The sequence below is a fragment of the Oncorhynchus nerka genome, linkage group LG20 (assembly GCF_034236695.1).
Source record: "Oncorhynchus nerka isolate Pitt River linkage group LG20, Oner_Uvic_2.0, whole genome shotgun sequence".
NCBI classification, from domain to species: Eukaryota; Metazoa; Chordata; class Actinopteri; order Salmoniformes; family Salmonidae; genus Oncorhynchus; species Oncorhynchus nerka.
This window is the reverse complement of record NC_088415.1, coordinates 83,084,021-83,105,162: the sequence shown is the minus strand read 5'-3', so window position 1 is coordinate 83,105,162 and position 21,142 is coordinate 83,084,021. Positions and strand designations below refer to the sequence as shown.

The 21,142-nt window shown below is 41.9% G+C and overlaps 2 protein-coding genes across 3 annotated transcripts in view; both read left to right on the top strand.

Annotated features, from left to right (window-relative positions):
* Positions 1-1,652, top strand: part of LOC115103271 (protein wntless homolog) — a 31,070-nt gene extending 29,418 nt beyond the window's left edge. The window contains exon 12 of one of the 2 annotated variants that reach the window (XM_029624110.2): positions 444-1,652. In XM_029624110.2, the coding sequence (XP_029479970.1) occupies positions 444-550 (107 nt within the window). In that variant the 3' untranslated portion in view covers positions 551-1,652. The remainder of the gene's footprint in view (positions 1-443) is intronic. The other variant, XM_065005887.1, reaches the window with a different exon arrangement.
* A 1,729-nt stretch (positions 1,653-3,381) lies between these two features.
* LOC115103270 (guanine nucleotide-binding protein G(I)/G(S)/G(O) subunit gamma-12-like) overlaps positions 3,382-21,142 on the top strand; it is a 49,616-nt gene continuing 31,855 nt past the window's right edge. Inside the window, exon 1 of the mRNA XM_029624109.2 lies at positions 3,382-3,713. The gene's annotated coding sequence lies outside the window, so the exon portion shown is untranslated. The remainder of the gene's footprint in view (positions 3,714-21,142) is intronic.

The window sequence follows — 21,142 nt, the reverse complement described above, 5'->3', positions numbered from 1 at the left end:
CCTAGGCCGTCATTGAAAATAAGAATTTGTTCTTAACTGACTTGCCTAGTTAAATAAAGGTAAAATTAAATTTAAAATTAAAAGTACTTCTCACTCAGATATTAAGATGGCATAAGTCATGACAAAATATGTAGAATTGCAGGGAATTTGTTTTAAAACTGCAAAAATGTATCTCCACCCCATGGCAAAATGTGTACAATAGCAGGGAATTCGCTTTAAAACGACCAATTTTTCACCAATGTCAAGATGGGGGACACTAAAATGTTGTGAGGTAAGGGACCCGCCCAACCAAATTTTGCTTAGGGCCCCCGAAAGGCTGCAGCTGGCTCCTCCCTGTTTCAGTTTTGTTTTGTTCCATTTGGTGCCTAATGAGCACAAAGCAGATGACCCAGATGTACTGCTGTCTGTGTTTACTATACTGACGTGTGTTGGTCTCTGTGCAGGAGACACAGGAGCCAGTGGCGAGGACATCCAGCTGACCACCACCATCACCCACGTGGACGGACCCACCGAGATCTACAAGATGACGGGCAAGGAGGCCCAAGAGTAGACCCCCCCCCCCCCCTTGACATCAAACCACCTACAACACCCCTCCCTCAAACCTGGACGGTGCTTCCTTTAGCCCTACTACCCATGTGCCCCACATTGTCCCAGAAGTTCAAAAGCAACTTTCTCAACTTTCTCTGTAGGCCTTTTAGTCCTTTCATTTCATTGCAGACATGGGGCCAGATTGTATATTCATTTTTGACATTTGACATAGTCTGTTAACTCTGTTTGTAATGTTGTTGTTGTTGAACAACTGTACTCTTATGAAGTCCAGGTTGTGAAAATCTGCTTTGCGATGGAGTGGGAGGATGTAGAACAGCATCTGCTGGTCATGAGGTAGTTGGGGAGGGAACAAAACACTCCAGGTAGATGTTGTCTTCACAAATCTAGGATCAGCATACCATCCCTCAAATCCTAAACCAACCCATTTGGGGTAAAGTGCAAATCTGAAATTAGATCAGTGTCCAGTGGCAACGACATCCAACTACAGGAAAAACATTGTGGGCTTTCAAGGCATTATATTGTGGCGTAACTGGTTGCCTCACTGAAGACAACATTACTTGGTTCTTTAGAGAGAACTACATTTGGATGACTGCTGTTTTTGGCACTCCGCCTCTGCAGTTTTAGATTGAAACAACCAGTAGGACAAATAAGTGTATGTCAATGGTACAAGGTCCAAGATGACCACTTTCTGAAGATCTGTCAAAAGAAAGCATATCTCTGCAAGTTGTCAGTAATATCTTTGTCTTTTTTGTCACTTCTGTCCGCACTCACGTTCAACTGTACACATCCATGGAACTTTCTAGAGACTACTGTGTTCTCTTATCTATCACTCTCCCAAGTGGGGGGGATAATACCTTTTTGTATTGTGGGGGAAAAAAGGACAAACCACAGGGCCGTTTTGGGAAACACCAAGTTCATTATGTTACGATGTAGATATATATATTTTATAAAGTGCTTATTTTCAACTGTATGAAATATTTGCATATGCTGTATCACTTACTGTCTGTTGGCAAAAATAATAATAATTGAGATTCGAAGATGACTATGACGTGGTAGTGTAGTATTGTGCTTTTTATGCTAAATTAAATCAAATGTTTACTTTATGCCTAGTTTTGGAATATTTTCAAAGCATATTCACAAGTTGTTGTAGGGAATTTCCTTGTGGTCTAAGAAAAATGCAACTTAACTAGCATTTCTATTGTAGGCTAATTGTTTTATGTGCTTACTGTTATCCAGGCTGTATCACATCTGGCTGTGATTGGGAGTCCCATATGGCAGCGCACAATTGGCCAAGCGTCTGGGTTTGGCCAGGTTAGGCCGTCGTTGTAAATAAGAATTTGTTCTTAACTGACTTGCCGAGTTAAATAAAATAAACTAATTAGACGGTACTGAACTAATTTGCAAAGAAATGGCAAGTTTACTGAACATTTTTCTGCTCGTAAATAAATGGAAATCATTCCTCTTTTGCTTGCCGGAGTTCATCTTCTCCCGTAGCAGCTCTGTGAGACTGAAGAAGGGAAAAAACATCTTCAACTTCTGTGTTGACAATGTGTTGCTACAATATTAGAGAACTGAAATTCACGTAGAACGGAGTGACTAGTAATGCTTACAGGCTTCTTGTCCTTTCCTCATAACTGATGGGCTGCTGCTGTGGGGCCTCAGCCAGTACAATGCCCTTCACAGGGTCCACAGAGCTCCTGACTGCTGACTGTGGGAGATGATGGTGTTTTCTCTGTGTTGGAGAGGTTCAGAAAATATCAGTCGGCTGCAGTTACAGCACTTACTGCAGTTTCAAAACTGCAATCTTTTTTTTTCTTTTTCTAAGGGTGTGACTGAAACAGGAACCAAATTCGCCATTCAGGTATACAGTGGATATGTACAAATGAATATGTTATTTGAGTCTCTCTCGCACTAACTGCAGTTAATACTCCACTCTGACTTCAATCTTTTTTCGAAAGGGCATCTTTGGTCACGTTTGCATGGGTCAAACAAAAGCACCCTAATGATTGGTTGACAATCGAGCCTCCCACAATTGTATTTTTTTATTTAACTAGGCAAGTCGGTTAATAACATTCTTATGTACAATGATGGCCTACCCCGGCCGTCACTAAGGCCAATTGTGCGCCACCCTATGGGACTCCAAATTACAGTCAGTTGTGATACAGCCTGGAATGCAGGTGGCTGCAAGTTGAAGCTGGTAAGGTGCAAGTGCATAAAATTGCAGCCGATACTTCATGACCTTTGATCACATGGTTGTTGCAAAGTTCATGCAGCCTACATGTAGGTGCAAATCGGACAGTTTAAAAAAAAAAAAATTCCCATAATGGCTCAGACTTTGAAAGGCAGTGACCATTTTGACAAAAGCAATATGCTCGAACGAGCCCATTGCCTTTGGAAGGTAAGTTGAAACCACTCAATATCGCCATCTGCCGGCCTTAGGGCTAATATGAAGTATAGTTTAGTACAGGGCCCCCCACGCGAGTGGGTTTATTTATTATAATAGACTAATAAAACATCAGGAAATCAGCTCCAAGAGATTTTAATTGAAGAAATCTGTTTGTAAGTATTCCCACTCATAATATATATAAACGTGATCGTATGATGTAATCAAGGTTTGAAATGATTGTTTTAGTCAAACATATCTGTTTGATCTTCTTGCGGTCAATTTGCCGTCTACAAATGTTCTTGTAATTATGTTCCGTCGCCCCGCAAAATCCGCTCAAGAAAAAATCGACCCGCGGATGCCTAGTACATATTGTATTGAAACGCTTTGCACAGAAAGAGGGCGCCTGGGAGGCACCAATAAATACAGGAGCAGAGACTGCAAAACAACAAATTCTCGTAACACCCGCTAGTGTTCCCACTGTTCTGTGACTCCACTTCTCTATCTGGCTGTGATCGTTCGTTTTCGTCACGAAGCGGACGAGGGAGTGTAGCCTAGTCATACGGGCAAGTAGGTGCAGAAAATAAAATAATCAACGATATTTACGATAAGCGACAGCCAACACCGTGAGAAAGTGAAAGTGGCACCAGTTGGCAGTCCCAAAGACCGTCTTTTGATCTGCTTTTCATAGCTGTCAACTGTTATTGAGTGAGGTCTCCTCCTAGTTGGTGACGGATACAGTAGGCGACACGGGGAGACCAGCTTGTATTGCCCTCGCCAGGTAAGTGTGTCGTGTCAGTGTTCCTAGGAAGTCAAGTGTTAATCAATAGGCCTATAAAACACATTCCCTGTTTTAGCTCTTCAAAAAACGTTCAGAAAGATAACTTGCCATTACAATGTATTTATTTGTAGGATACTCCAGTGGCACCCCGATAGATAACATAAACATATTGACATTGTTACCAATTTTGCTTACATTGGGACAGAACCTGTCACATTAGTAGAGTGCGTGATAGGCCATGCGCGTAACATAAGTGCATTTTGTATGCTATGCCTTTGGGTGTCGACGGTAATCGCCCTTCTGACCAAGAATGAATTGTAATACGCCTATTGTGAAACAGCTGAAGCACAACGTACAGTGCCAGTATTTCCATTCGTGTAGGCTACTTATCGTCAGGCCTTCCAGAGACTGGTCGACTTGTTCGTGCAACAAGTCATAGGCTACCTGTTCATATCAATCCTTCTCCATACATCTAGATGTGACAGGCCAGGCACACACATTGGGCTCGAGGAGTGTGCAATTTGTTTTAATACCACCTTTAATTGAAACCTATCAGAATAAAATATATCCACATGCATGCAGTAGATAATCAAATATGGCAATACTGTAGTAAACCAGTTACAAAGTGAGGATGTTCTATTGCTACTATTTCAATGAGAAGTCTAGCAACCATTAGGCTACACTGCATATGATAGCACAATGGCCAGATTCCACATTTTTATCCCGATAGAAGAAAGTGTATGATTGCATGTTCTTGGCTCCTGAAGGTCAGCTTGACCCACCTGTGTCTTCAACTCTGTCCAATGTGTAACTTATTGTAGCCAGTGGCACCTACTGGCCGCTATGAGATGAGGTGTACGATTTGCATAAATACCTGAAGCGAAACGTTCAGGGAAAGAGAGTGTTGAATTGAATTGAGTGTTGGTTCCACCCGGGAGCACAAGGAACAGTGCACATTTCCTGTTCACTCCATGGGAGTATCTCAAATGGTTTTGCTCGCCTCCTCTCCTCTGTCCTCTCCACCTTTTTGAAAATGTCAAAGGTAATCAAGGACATGAGTCGAGGAAAGGAAACGTGGAAACAACCCATTGGTTGAATTAACGTTGTTTCCACATAATTGCAATAACATTACGTTGAACCAACATTGAATAGATGTTGAATTGACTATGCCCAGTGGGAAATGAAATGACTTATATGAAATGAGAACCACCTCCACTTGCGTGTCATCAGGCAAATGGAGTTTACAGGTGTGGAATCCCAAAATATATGTGTAAAGTGGTAACACGAATGTAGCTAGTTGTGCAAGACATTTTATCGACAAATAGACAAGTAGCATATCATTTTTAAATGTTTGCATTCTTTTCTCCTTTGGGAAAACAACAGCTCAACAGCTGATTCAAGGGGGGTGTTGCGGATTGTTAAACCCTTCTGCCTAGTTGCTGCGAGGATACTCTCGCGCATCCTCTGCCGAAGTAGGTTTTCGAGGAGGGGAGCAGACTCCTTCGTTCGCATACAAACACATTTACTCTTCTCGACCACTTATTGGTTTCCGGGTCACGGAGGAGAGGAGGACGGAGAAGTCGAAGTCTAAAGTTTATTGAACTTTTGTGACGTGTCCGTCGCAGTTGGAGGGAAGTGTTCAGTGCTGTTGGGAGAAGCGGCTTTGACAGCGAGTTATGGTTGTGGAGGCCAGGAAAGAGCATGGCTTGCCAACTTCAAAGTGAGCTTGGGAGAAGCCTTTCACTGCTCTGACTGTATTATTGAGTTCCTTACATTAGGTAGGCAGGGTTTGGTATTTTGTTTAGTCTGGTATTTCAGGCAAAATATTTGGGGATGCCTTGGCGGGCTGACTATTTATTTTAAATGTTTGTTTGTCTACAGTACCTGTTTATTTGGTCACCACTTTCCTAGATACCGCCACATCTGACTTTACTTAGGAGGGAACTATTTAGTCAGAGAGCAGAAGCAAGTCTTATTCATCCACGTGTGTGTTTTGTATGCTAATTATTTAGTGTTTTATCTAAATACGAGTGTTTCATCATGAGTGTGCTGTCTTACAAAGAGTGTGAATACTTGTGATTATTTCTTGCCCTGCTGCGAACTCATTGTGTGTCTTCTAAGAAATAGCCCCAGCCAGTGTGTGTCCTTCTGTGGTGTATTGTGACTCACAATTTTATTAACTTTTGTATTGCCCTGCGATTGTTAATAAACCGTGGCTCTTTGGAACTCTGTTTATGTCATTTATTTAGCAGACCTGTGCTTAACATGTCGCGAGGACCTCCTCGTAGTACAGTTTACATTGTGATCATCAACTAGAGCGCTGACTGAGAGTGATGATGCAGCAGAATTACGACCAGCCAGGGAGACCCAACCAAGGAGGCCCAGCTAGTGAGGCCCAGCCAGGGAGGCTCTAGGCCAAGGCGTTTATACACAGACAATAAGCCGCCCTGTGTTCTGTCGCCCCATCACAGAGTCAACACAGGCAAGGCATTGATTAGACCAACTCATTAGTACCCTTATTTACTCTCATCAAAGCCTCACTCTACTACGCCTATTAAAATGAAAGGCAGTCTTGTCAAAACGCGTGGTTTTGTCATAAGGCTCCCCGGCCTGTTTCTTGGCATATCGGTACAGTTACCGCTAAAACAAAACATTACTATATGAATTGCCATTGTAATCATTTCCGGTAACTTACAATTTCAGCTTTTTATGACGACATACACTATCAGTTTTTGTTCTAGCTTTTATTTCGAAACTTTACATTTACATTTGAAGTTTTAGTTATTTAGCAGACTCTCTCATATCAAATTTTATTGGTCACATACACATGGTTAGCAGATGTTATGCTACTGTAGTGAAATGCTTGTGCTTTTAGTTCCAACAGTACAGCAACATCTAACATGTAATCTAACAATTCCCCAACAACTACCTAATACACACACATCTAAAGGGATGGAATAAGAATATATATATAAATATATGGATGAGCAATGACAGAGAGGCATAGGCTAGATGGTATAAAATACGGTATATACATATGAGATGAGTGATGCAAGAAATGTAAACATTATTAAAGTGGCATTATTAAAGTGACTAGTGATTCATTTATTGAAGTGGCTAATGATTTCAAGTCTGTATGTAGGTAGCAGTCTCTCTGTTAGTCTGTTATAAACAGTCTGATGGCCTTGAGATAGAAGCTGTTTTTCAGTCTCTCGGTCCCAGCTTTGATGCACCTGTACTGACCTCACCTTCTGGATGGTAACGGGGTGAACAGGCAGTAGCTCGGGTGGTTGTTGTCCTTGATGATCTTTTTGTTCTTCCTGTGACATCGGGTGCTGTAGATGTCCTGGAGGGCAGGTAGTTTGCCCCCGGTGATGCGTTGTGCAGACCGCACCACCCTCCGGAGACTCTTTCGGTTGTGGGCGGTGCAGTTGCCGTACCAGGCGGTGATACAGCCTGACAGGATGCTCTCAAATATGCATCTATAACAATTTGTGAGGGTTTTAGGTGACAATCCACATTTCTTCAGCCTCCTGAGGTTGAAGAGGCGCTGTTGCGTTTTTTTCACCACACTGTCTGTGTGGGTGGACCATTTTAGTTTGTCCGTGACGTGTATGCCGAGGAACTTATAACATTCCACATTCTCCACTGCTGTCCCGTCGATGTGGAAAGGGGGGTGCTCCCTCTGCTGTTTCCTGAAGTCCACGATTATCTCCTTTGTTTTGTTGAGTGTGAGGTTATTTAACTGACCCCACACTCCGAGTGCCCTCACCTCCTCCCTGTAGGCTGTTTCGTCGTTGTTTGTGATCAACAGAGATACTCTTAATGATTGGCTATGAAAAGCCAACTGACATTTACTCCTGAGGTGCTGACTTGTTGCACCCTCGACAACTACTGTGATTATTATTATTTCACCATGCTGGTCATTTATGAACATTTGAACATCTTGGCCATGTTCTGTTATAAGGGAGTTTTTCCTAGCCACCGTGCTACACCTGCATTGCTTGCTGTTTGGGGTTTTAGGCTGGGTTTCTGTACAGCACTTTGAGATATCAGCTGATGTAAGAAGGGCTATATAAATACATTTGATTTGATCAAGCCCACTACTGTTGTTTCGTCTGCAAACTTGTTGATTGAATTGGATGTGTGCATGGCCACACAGTCATGGGTGAACAGAGAGTACAGGAGGGTGCTGAGCACGCACCCTTGTGGGGCCCCAGTGTTGAGGATCAGCGAAGTGGAGATGTTGTTTTCTACCTTCACCACCTGGGGGAGGCCCGTCAGGAATCCAGAGTGACTTACAGTTAGTGCATGTACATTTTTGACAGCAATAAACCTACAGGGTACTCACACAGTTTGACTTTTGAGCCAACTTGTAATTATTTCAGAAGCAAGTGTCTTCTTTGAAAGAGAAGGCTGCAGAACTTGCTCGGTAGCCGTGGCTACAGTCTTGAATAAACTCAGGTTTGTATATGAGGAAGGAAGAGCTTAGACGCAATGCAATCTTTGCTTGTGAGTTTCTGTGTGTTCTACTTGTGAGGCTTCAAGTCGTTCTTGTTGATACAGTTTAATACCAACTGTCTTGCCAGTGATTAAAATATGTGTGAACACACACACACACACACACACACACACACACACACACACACACACACACACACACACACACACACAGTCACTCACTTCCTCTGTTTTCTCTAGTCCATGTTTATGTGGGTGATTGAATAACCTTCTCAGTAATGAACTCAGAGGATATGACTGCTCACTCCACATTGATCAACTGGTGTCCCCAAGACAATATCATAATACACTAATACACTAATACAACATAGAACATAATTGTTGACATAATGTGGAAATTAGCTCTTTGTCATCGCACACAAATTGCATTGACAAAACAGTGCAACATCAATAACACTTTGTTATCTTCACTAGTCTAAAATGGGGTCTGACTTGAGTTTAAAAATGAATCCCCAAAACAATCCCAATAAATCAGAAAATAGAGTATAACTGTGTATTAATCATTTGACAGTGTAGTTTGCTAGTAAATACCTGGTAATTTCTGTACTTAAAATAAAGTGCTACCAAACAAAAATGACTTTATTAGTGCCGGCAAATCCAGAACCATGTTTTGTCCTGTTGTTTGTGGTGGTTGGTTCAGCCGTATGTTAAGGAAAGTTTGTCCACTTGACCCAAGAACATACACTGAACAAAAATATAAATGCAACATGTAAAGTGTTGGTCCCATGTTTCATGAGCTGAAATAAAAGACCCCAGAAATGTTCAATACACACAAAAAGCTTATTTCTCTCACAAATTTTGTGCAGAAATTTTGTTTACGTGTTACTGTTATTGAGCATTTCTCCTTTGCCAAGATAATTAATCCACTTGACAGGGTTGGCATATCAAGAATCTGATTAAACAGCATTATCATTACACAGGTGCACCTTGTGCTGGGGACAATAAAAGGCCACTCAAAAATGTGCAGATTAATCACACAACAGGAATGTCCACCAGAACTGTTGTCAGATAATTGAATGTTCATCCTTCTACCATAAGCAGCCTCTAAAGTCATTTTAGAGAATTTGGCAGTACATTCAACCGACCTCACAACCGCAATGTGTATGGCATTGTTAGGGTCAGCGGTTTGCTGATGTCAACATTGTGAACAGAGTGCCCATGGTGGCAGGGGGGTTATGGTATGGGCAGGCATAAGCTACGGACAACGAACAGAATTGCATTTTATCGATTGGCAATTTAAATGCACAAAAATAATGTTACATGATCCTGAGGCCCAATGTGAGGCCCATTTATTTTTAAAGGTATCTGTGACCAACAGATGCATATCTGTATTCCCAGTCATGTGCAATCCATAGATTAGGACCTAATTAATTTATTGCAATTGGCTGATTTCCTCATATGAACTGTAACTTGTTAAAATCTTTGAAATTGTTGCACATTGCGTTTAGATTTTTGTTCAGTATCGATTAACCAACAAGAATGTTGACATTACCGATGTACAGTAGCCACACCCAAAACTGATGATTCAGCAATAGGTTGATGAATTTATGCTTTTAATTGTATAACTGGAAAAAACAATGCACAAGATTGGGTTATGACAACCTTAGTGCCCTGGGAGTTGATTCTTTAAAAAAAAATATGTTTTACCTTTATTTAACTAGGCAAGTCAGTTAAGAACAAATTCTTATTTTCAATGACGGCCTAGGAACAGTGGGTTAACTGCCTGTTCAGGGGCAGAACGACAGATTTGTACCTTGTCAGCTCGGGGGTTTGAACTTGCAACCCTCCGGTTACTAGTCCAACGCTCTAACCACTAGGCTACCCTGCTGACCCATTCTTCCTAGACCCCCCCTAAAAAATACAACTTTTTATTTTTTATAAAGAACTAGATATTACTTCACAGGAAATGACATATAATAGATAAACATCTGTGCCTCTCTGCTTTCCTGCACAAAGTGTGTCTGTTAGGACCTATATTTTAATCTGATTTGAATGGGGATCAAACGTGTGCGTCAATAATTTAATGGTTGTCGTAGCAACTATCTGAGATGGAAGCGGACTTCCACCTAATTTGAGTAGTCATAAACTCTGGCAGTGTATAACATGTTGTGTCTCGTCCTTACAAGCCCTGTGTGACACACTAGTGTAAAGTCTTCCTTTCTAGCCGTTTCTCTCTCTACCTCTATTTCAATCAGCTACACGGTGAATACTCTGTTTTGGTCATGCATCCTGGAGGCTCATTCAATCTCTTTGTTGTACTGCTGTAGTGAAAATACTTTCATTCAGATGAAGTGGAGAGGATTGTGGATAAGATAGATAGATAGTCATTGTATTCTTGAGGAGTCCATCAATTGGTTTAACCACCCTACAGATCCTCATTCTCTCTCAGGTTATCGAGGGTCAATCTCCAAACATTTCCAGATTTTCCGATCAACCTTAAAACATTCCTAGATTTCCCCATATGACAAGCAGAATTCCAACTAAAATCCCCTTCAAAAGGAATTCTAAGATGTCCATTAGTAAGGGGGATGGCAGGAAGAGGATGGATGAGAAGACAACAAAGAAGGGAGGGATATGACAATGGTTTATTTTTGGATGCAGGCAGCTTTGTGCCACATGCCGTCATCGTGACCACGTGAGTTGTTACCATGTAGAAGCTGTCATATGCAGAGACCTCTTCAGTGGACGAGTTTTGTCTTCCACCTGGTGCTCTCTCTCTGTCTCTCTCTTTCGCACGCACGCACACACAGACACACACACACACAGACACACACTTGTATTCTTATGGTGAAGCAATTGTTTTCTCATGAATTTACACATGCACTGATGCACACCTAGTTGATATAATTGAATTTAAGTCAGTTTATGGGAAGCTCAAATCCAGCCCTAGGCACTCATAGCCTGGCCTTTTGAATAAATCCCAGTGAGGTTAGCAGCTGTTGATACTGAGGGTGATGCCACTGATTGCTTGTCCAAACCCAGGGAGGATGTAAATCATACTCTCTTAGAAAAAAAGGTGCTATCTAGAACCTTTAAGGTTTTTCAGCTGTCCCCATAGAAGAACCCTTTTAAGAACCACTTTTGGTTGCCAGTAGAACCCTTTTGGGTTCCAGGTAGAACCCTTTTGGCTTCCAGGTAGAACACTTTTTACAGATGGTTTTACCTGGAACTAAAAGTGTTCTAGCTGAAATCAAAAAGGGTTCTCTAGCCGAATAACTTTTGGAACCATTTTTTTCTAGGAGTGTTATAATAAAGTATTACAGTTATTAATTTGAGATATTTTGTTACAGCAGGAAATTAATCCTACAGCAACAAGAAATGTGAATCATAATGTGGATTATAATTCATGTAAAGTTTTGTAGAAGTTGATACAGTTTTACTTAGGGCAAATTAAGTCTGGAAATTACAAACTTTAGAAGCCTTTTTAAAACTGAATTACACTATGTTTGCACTTCCTGTTATGCAGGAAATTTCTCTGCAACAAAAGTGATCAAATGAAAAGCCTACATACAGTGGGGCAAAAAAGTATTTAGTCAGCCACCAATTGTGCAAGTTCTCCCTCTTAAAAATATGAGAGAGGCCTGTAATTTTCATCATAGGTACACTTCAACTATGACAGACAAAATGAGGAAAACAAATCCAGAAAATCACATTGTAGGATTTTTAATGAATTTATTTGCCAATTATGGTGGAAAATAAGTATTTGGTCACCCACAAACAAGCAAATGGAAGTGGAAGACATACAAGACCACTGATAATCTCCCTCGATCTGGGGCTCCACGCAAGATCTCACCCCGTGGGGTCAAAATGATCACAAGAACGGTGAGCTAAAATCCCGGAACCACACGGGGGGACCTAGTGAATGACCTGCAGAGAGCTGAGAGCAAATCCTGCAGTGCCAGACGTGTCCCCCTGCTTAAGCCAGTACATGTCCAGGCCCGTCTGAAGTTTGCTAGAGAGCATTTGGATGATCCAGAAGAAGATTGGGAGAATGTCATAAAAATCCCAGAACCACACGGGGCGACCTAGTGAATGACCTGCAAAGAGCTGGGACCCAAGTAACAAAGCCTACCATCAGCAAGGGCATTGAAGATTCATCGTGGCTGGGTCTTTCAGCATGACAATCATCCCAAACACACCTCCCGGGCAATGAAGGAGTGGCTTCGTAAGAAGCATTTCAAGGTCCTGAAGTGGCCTAGCCAGTCTCCAGATCTCAACCCCATAGAAAATCTTTGGAGGGAATTGAAAGTCTGTGTTGCCCAGCAACAGCCCCAAAACATCACTGCTCTAGAGGAGATCTGCATGGAGGAATGGGCCAAAATACCAGCAACAGTGTGTGAAAACCTTGTGAAGACTTACAGAAAACGTTTGACCTCTGTCGTTGCCAACAAAGGGTATATAACAAAGTATTGAGATAAACTTTTGTTATTGACCATATACTTATTTTCCACCATAATTTGCAAATAAATTAATTCAAAATCCTACAATGTGATTTTCTGGATTTTTTTTCTCATTTTGTCTGTCATAGTTGAAGTGTATGTTGAAGTGTCATAGTTAAAGTGTACCTATGATGAAAATTACAGGCCTCTCATCTTTTTAAGTGGGAGAACTTGCACAATTGGTGGCTGACTAAATACCTTTTTGCCCCACTGTATATATTGAACTGCTGTTGCTCACTTCGTTAGCCTATAGATTTAGATATTCAATTAAAAGATTCAGTAAGCACTGAAAACACAGCCAAGCTGGCCTATCCATTTAGAAAGACAAAGTGGTTCATGTGGACATAACAGCATTATCTCTGACACCATACATGTTGTGGTATTGTTAGATGACTAGTAGTAGCTGAGAGTGGAGAGGATGGCTGTTTGACACGATATAGTACAATAAGTAAATTGACTGTAAGCTATGTATGGCAGTGTTTCTATAGTAGTTATTTGGAATCACTGAGGCTGATACAGTGAATCCAATCCCAAACCAGGGAGCTCAGGAAGTGTGATGTTTATTCCCTAAACCAGTCTGAGGATGGGATAAAATATTGCTTTTTAATTTGAGGCTCCTGTCGTAACTGTTGAGTCTCTCCTCAGATGAGCGGCTCAGGCTAATGTCAAGCTAACGTTAACTTCCGTTGTTGATATGAAGCTCTGGCCTCGGTCACTCTGTTCTAATGCTTTGTCTTCGTGTCGGAAGACTAGGGCCGGGATTCAATCCAAGGCACGTTAGAGAGTAGCGCATTGCTCTTGACTTTTAAAGGTAATTTACGTTTGAGCTGACATTTAGCATTTACCGTTAATGCGATCTCCACGAACTTCCGGGCTGCAAATCCTGGCCTAGTAGTACTAGTAATTGTTTGAATCATAGACATGCAGTGAACAAATGTAATGTACTGTATGCGTGTTAAGCTAAGTATATTAAATGTGTGTGCAGTACAACGTGTTACTCATTGTATTAAATTACTTAAAGAGCCACTGCCTTTAAAAAGCAAACAATCCCTTTGAAAATGGCCTATGTGGCATTGATATCTGTCAGAAACATTTATTCAAGTCAAAATTGACTACAAAGTGTACATAGGATCATTTTTGTCATAAAGTCAGTCTCATCCAAAACGGAGTTTTGAACATCCGTGCGTCACAACGGGTACATTTTTTTTATTTCACCTTTATTTAACCAGGTAGGCTAGTTGAGAACAAGTTCTCATTTACAACTGCGACCTGGCCAAGATAAAGCATAGCAGATCAACGTTTTGGTTCCTTTGTGTAAATTGCCTTTAATTTCATGTAGATATATTTATTCGTAATATTTTTTTTTTATAACAGGTAGATTGTGTATAGATTAACATCTGCGTCGGCATTATATTTCTTCAATTGTGTATTTATATGTATGTTTGTAAAGACATTCACAGACAACACAGAGTTACACATGGAGTAAACAATTAACAAGTCAATAACACAGTAGAAAAAAGGGGCAGTCTATATACAATGTGTGCAAAAGGCATGAGGAGGTAGGTGAATAATTACAATTTTGCAGATTAACACTGGACTGATAAATGATCAGATGGTCATGTACAGGTAGAGATATTGGTGTGCAAAAGAGCAGAAAAGTAAAAAAATAAAAACAGTATGGGAATGAGGTAGGTGAAAATGGGTGGGCTATTTACCAATAGACTATGTACAGCTGCAGCGATCGGTTAGCTGCTCAGATAGCTGATGTTTGAAGTTGGTGAGGGAGATAAAAGTCTCCAACTTCAGCGATTTTTGCAGTTCGTTCCAGTCACAGGCAGCAGAGTACTGGAACGAAAGGCGGCCAAATGAGGTGTTGGCTTTAGGGATGATCAGTGAGATACACCTGCTGGAGCGCGTGCTACGGATGGGTGTTGCCATCGTGACCAGTGAACTGAGATAAGGCGGAGCTTTACCTAGCATGACCTTGTAGATGACCTGGAGCCAGTGGGTCTGGCGACGAATATGTAGCGAGGGCCAGCCGACTAGAGCATACAAGTCGCAGTGGTGGGTGGTATAAGGTGCTTTAGTGACAAAACGGATGGCACTGTGATAGACTGCATCCAGTTTGCTGAGTTTGAGTTTATTTTTATTTTTACAGGGACAGTGCACATTAATCAACGTTTCAGTAAAAGTGCCGGTTTTAGCCAGCCGGCTAATTTTCAACCGCAGTCCCTGGGCAGGTTATTAAAAACAATTACAATATAGACAATAGCAACATAGAACAAGCAAGACATAGCAACATAGGACAAGAATACATAGCATACATACAGAGCAACATAGGACAAGCAAGACGTAGCATACAGACAGAACAAAAAGCAGCAAGACAAAATTCATAAAAGCAACAAAGAGTTTCCACACCTCACAAGCTACAGACAACAGACAACATGGAAAGCGGCAACACACAGCTAGGGACCATGTTCACAAATCTGATTGACCTTTAGCCATGTCTTCAAGCATTTTGTGAAAGTGTGATATGTGGTGCAGTTATGTGTGTCTGATGGCAGTGTATTCCAGACATGGGAAGCTCTCACAGAGAATGCAGATTTACTAAAGGTGCTTTTCCTTAGGGGAACTATACAGTCACCTCTCATGGCAGACCTTGTGGATCTGCTGCCATATGTCTGGGTTTTCTGTTTAACAAAAATATTGAGTGGAGGGGGAGCCAGGCCATTAAGGATCTTGAATACAAGACATGCGTCGGTCTATTGCACAATATTTTCCCAACTCAAGAGCTCATGGTTTCTAAGGATGTGACAATGATGATGGCTATTGGGCTTCCTATCAAGCACTTTGAGAGCCTGTTTGTAGACAGACTGAATAGGTTTTAATGTTGTACAGCAAGCTTGGGCCCAACTAGTCAAGCAGTATGTTAAGTGGGGGAGTATCATAGTTTCGAAGTACAGTTTTGCTACCTCTGTAGTCAAACAATTTTGTATAAATCGGAAATTAGCTAGGTTGAATTTGGTTATTTGAATTACCTTTTTCACATGCTTTTTAAAAGAGAGGTTGGAATCAAGTATGATGCCAAAGTACTTAAAATCGGATACCACCTGGAGCTTCTCCCCTGACACATAGACATCTGGCTCAGTAGCATCTGTTGCCCTCTTTGTGAAGAACAAGCAAACAGTTTTTTTCACATTGAGATGCAAACACGAGTCACTGAGCCACTTTGTAACCTGGACCATTACAGTAGTGAGTTCTTGTGCAGCTTGTTGTTTGCTCTTTGCATGCACATATATCACTGTATCATCTGCATACATTTGAACGTCAGACCCAGTACAGACAGAAGGCAGATCATTAATGTACAGGCTGAACAGGAGGGGCCCCAGTATTGACCCTTGGGGCACGCCCACATCATAGCTACGAGTGGGCGACAGCTCATTGCTCACTCTGACACACTGAGTTCTGCCTTCAAGGTATGATTTCATCCATCTCAAGGCATCAGGGGAAAAGTTGAACTTGGACAATTTTGTGATGAGAATCTCATGGTTAACAGTATCAAAAGCCTTCCTTAGGTCCAGAAACACAGCCCCAACAGCACCCTCTTTGTCCATCTTGGACTTCACATTTTCCAGAAGAAAGCAGTTGGCCGTTTCTGTGGAGTGTTTCGCTCTGAAGCCAAACTGCATGGAGTGTAATGTGAAGGGGCTGTTGTTGAGGTGGGCAATCAGTTGTTCTGCTACACACTTTTCAACAACCTTTGACACCACAGGTAGTATACTAATGGGCCTGTAGTTACTCACGTCAGCAGGGTCGCCTGATTTAAAGATGGCCGTTATTATGGCCGACTTCCATACCCTTGGAAACACACCGAGACCAATAGATGTGTTGGTGACCTTAGTAATGGGGCCAATGAGTGACTCTTTGTAGTTTTTAAGAAAGGTAGAGTCCATCCCAAACACATCTTTGGCTTTAGAGTTCTTTAGTGAGCTAATCACCTTGTTCACCTTTGACTCAGAAACCTCCCTTATGATGAAGACAGGTTGAGTGTCATTCACTAGCACTGAGCCCAAGAAACCAGTGGAGGGGTTCTGTGTCAGTACCCTGACAGAGTAGAGTGTTGGAAGCCATTTTGTAGATGACATCGCCGAAGTCGAGGATCGGTAGGATAGTCAGTTTTACTAGGGTAAGCTTGGCGGCGTGAGTGAAGGAGGCTTTGTTGCGGAATAGAAAGCCGACTCTTGATTTGATTTTCGATTGGAGATGTTTGATATGAGTCTGGAAGGAGAGTTTGCAGTCTAGCCAGACACCTAGGTACTTATAGATGTCCACATATTCAAGGTCGGAACCATCCAGGGTGGTGATGCTAGGTCGGGCATGCGGGTGCAGGCAGCGATCGGTTGAAAAGCATGCATTTGGTTTTACTAGCGTTTAAGAGCAGTTGGAGGCCACGGAAGGAGTGCTGTATGGCATTGAAGCTCGTTTGGAGGTTAGATAGCACAGTGTCCAATGACGGGCCGAAAGTATATAGAATGGTGTCGTCTGCGTAGAGGTGGATCAGGGAATCGCCCACAGCAAGATGAACATCATTGATATATACAGAGAAAAGAGTCGGCCCGAGAATTGAACCCTGTGGCACCCCCATAGAGACTGCCAGAGGACCGGACAGCATGCCCTCCGATTTGACACACTGAACTCTGTCTGCAAAGTAATTGGTGAACCAGGCAAGGCAGTCATCCGAAAAACCGAGGCTACCGAGTCTGCCGATAAGAATATGGTGATTGACAGAGTCGAAAGCCTTGGCAAGGTCGATGAAGACGGCTGCACAGTACTGTCTTTTATCGATGGCGGTTATGTCGTTTAGTACCTTGAGTGTGGCTGAGGTGCACCCGTGACCGGCTCGGAAACCAGATTGCACAGCGGAGAAGGTACGGTGGGATTCGAGATGGTCAGTGACCTGTTTGTTGACTTGGCTTTCGAAGACCTTAGATAGGCAGGGCAGGATGGATATAGGTCTATAACAGTTTGGGTCCAGGGTGTCTCCCCCTTTGAAGAGGGGGATGACTGCGGCAGCTTTCCAATCCTTGAAGGTTGGGTTTTGATTTGACGATGTCCATTTGCCCACTAACCTGGGGGTAAACAGCTGCGGGGATTGCTCTTAATACAATAGCATATACAGTGAGGAAGTTTACATGAAACAGCATTTTTTTTATTTATTTTTTGGGACAAATATCATTAACCAGACTGAAATCGAGTGCCAATCAGCGTGTTCAGTGGCTCTTTAATATGTTGGAAATTAGATACCAAAGACAGATTGATGCATACTATTATTAACTATAGTCATAATTTATGAAAATGCAGAGAACACGTTTGTGTGTAGGCTACTGTACGTGCACAGAGCTCATAATGGTATTACCCCCCAAATAATGAAGAATCCTATATTCTGCTGTCCCCTGCTGCTGATATGGTGGGAATGCAGGCATTATCACAACTTGGATTTTCCTGTTGAAACCAAACACCTGAAAACATTGGATAGAAAAAAACATATTATATGGCAGAAATTCCTATCAGAGGGCTAGCTAGGGGTTATTTATGCCTCTGTCAGTTAGCTAGGTTGCTAGGGGTTGTTTCCGTCGCTGTGCTCCTCATGGAAAAGCTGTATTTTTGCTGTGGAATTTTGTTGCTGAAACTTTTCTTATATTTGTTGTGGCTGTACTGTTAGATTATAAAAGAATGTCTCTGATTATAAAATAATGTCTCTGATTATAAAAGAATGTCTCTGATTATAAAAGAATGTTTCGTTGCCATGGTTTTGTCATTGACATTTTATCCCTGTTTTACAGCCCTCGAAAGGGCCACTTACTCAAAGTTATTAATTCCTTAAACATTGTCCTGACATGAAATTAACAGGAGAAACATAGGTAATAATGAAATGACAATTTTCTTAAAATTACCTGAAATTGGCGCACGATTGTTGTCATGGCATATGGAAGAAAAAAAGAAGAAAAGGCTCAAATAAATAGCCATTCCTCTTTATGGACGCTAGGTGGCGCACTAGACTACATTCCCAGCTCTCACATTGTCTTTCCTCAGGCGGTCTAAAACTTTCCTGAGGCAGAGCATACACTTGTATCCTGCTTTTAATGGGCTACTTACAAACAGTGACATATCCAAATATTGATATTGTGCGTATGTGAGGGTTTGCCACTTTGGCAGAGCAGTGTCTTCTCATATTGCAGTATGGATTGTGTTACATGTGGTTTAAAGAATGTAAATATACTTAAGTCGCAACCTTAGACTAAATACTGAAGTAAATACTTGAATGAGCAAAAGTTTCCAACACCCCCATTCCTGAAACAAAGCTGCTTTGTTTGGTAGAGGACAAAGTTAGGGTAATGTGTGTTAGCTAGTACAATGCACTCGGTCAGTAGGGTAATAGGGTCCTCACTTGCAGGTGCAATTATAGTTCTGCATTAGCTACAGATTGAAGGAGAACTTTCCTGCAATGAAACTTGTAGTGTATTTGATGTTTTAAAAGGTTTCTGAAGTCTGTAATGTACACTTTGACATTTCAGACCTGTTAAATAAAGGTTAAATAAAAAATAATCCTTTACGAAAAATGTATCATCCCCTACAAAAATGTCCATCAATTATAATCCACATAATAATTCAAATTCCTATTGCTGCAGGATTATTTTCCTGCTGTAGAAAACTGGCTCAAATTAAAATACTACATCTGTAATGACTCAGATGGGAAGAGATGCATTGTGGAATTCCTTAACCCCACGTCACGTCTTAATATGGATATAGGGACGAGGGGCCTTACTACAAGGTCCAGGTGTCCTGACAATGACCCCCCCCCCCTTTTCTGACAGCTTGGCCTTGCCAGGTGGGCTAACTACAACCTTTAGTGAGTAGACTTATCCACAGCCCATTGATATTGTTTTCTCTTCTGTTGTATATCTCGTGTGTGTGTGTGTGTGTGTGTGTGTGTGTGTGTGTGTGTGTGTGTGTGTGTGTGTGTGTGTGTGTGTGTGTGTGTGTGTGTGTGTGTGCCCGTGCCCGTGCGTGCGTGTATTAAAACAACAGTTGGGTCGCTGAGGTAAAGTTACCCTGTCTGTGTCTAGCAGGTGGCCTGGCCCCATTGAAGTATCCTCTAACAGCTCCACAGAGTGTGTGGAGTGTTTATAGTGTCATACGTGTGTGTGTTTTTTTTGCAGAGGATTCCCCAAGCTCCTAGAGATATGCTTCTCGCTTATTGATCCCACTATGCTGTCAACAGCTTTGATAACAGCTCTGTGGGTTGCCGGGGGACCAAATGGCGTTTCGTTTACTCTAATAACAGACGTGTACATTGAACAGTAGGCCAATAGCTTTGTGGTTTGCTTGAGAAAACACTGGCAGGTTTTGTTGTCTATTTTAGAACTATATCATATTGCCAATGATAACGTTCACGTGAAATGTTTTCGGCTTCTGTAATTTTCCATAAAACTCCTGTCAGGGCAATACAGGAAGACACGCCTTTCATAAAGACGCCAACTCTCTTACCTGAACCAATATTAATATTGACCCTGACCTATACTCTACAGCATTTCATAACCATACTGCACTTATATGGGTTATTTCCCCCGGCCTAAGGAGAGGAGGCTCCACCAGCCCACGTCAACTTCCTGCCGGACGGGTGAAGGGGAAAGTCTAAGCGGAATCCTTGGAATGTGCCAACTCTGACATCACATCAAATTTGAAATGGTTATGGTTAGGGTTGAGGTTGAGGTTAGAGTAAGGTTAGGGTTAAGGTTATAGTAAGGTTAGAGTAAGGGTTAAGGTTAGGGTTAAGGTTTAGAGTAAGGTTAGGGTTCAGGTTGAGGTTAGGGTTAAGGTTATGGTTGAGGTTAGAGTAAGGGTTAAGGTTAGAGTAAGGGTTAAGGTTAGGGTTTGGAATAGGGACGTCCCAAGGATTCAAGATAGCACTAATCCAGGTAAAGGTAGATGTTATACAATAGATATGACTTCCTCTGGGTGGAGCCGATCAGGAAGAAGTGGGATCAATAATAATGACAATGCATGTTTTATAGCTCACATTCAAAAACAAAGGAAGCACAAGGTGCTCACAAGTGGAGGACCGGTCTAAGCCATTGCATCTCAGTGCAGGAGGCGTCACTACAGTCCCTGGTTTGAATCCAGGCTGTATCACATCCGTCCGTGATTGGGAGTCCCATAGGAAGGCACACAATTGTTCCAGCGTTGGCCGGGGTAGGCCGTCATTGTAAATAACCCACTGTTCCTAGGCCGTCATTGTAAATAACCCACTGTTCCTAGGCCGTCATTGTAAATAACCCACTGTTCCTAGGCCGTCATTGTAAATAACCCACTGTTCCTAGGCCGTCATTGTAAATAACCCACTGTTCCTAGGCCGTCATTGTAAATAACCCACTGTTCCTAGGCCGTCATTGTAAATAACCCACTGTT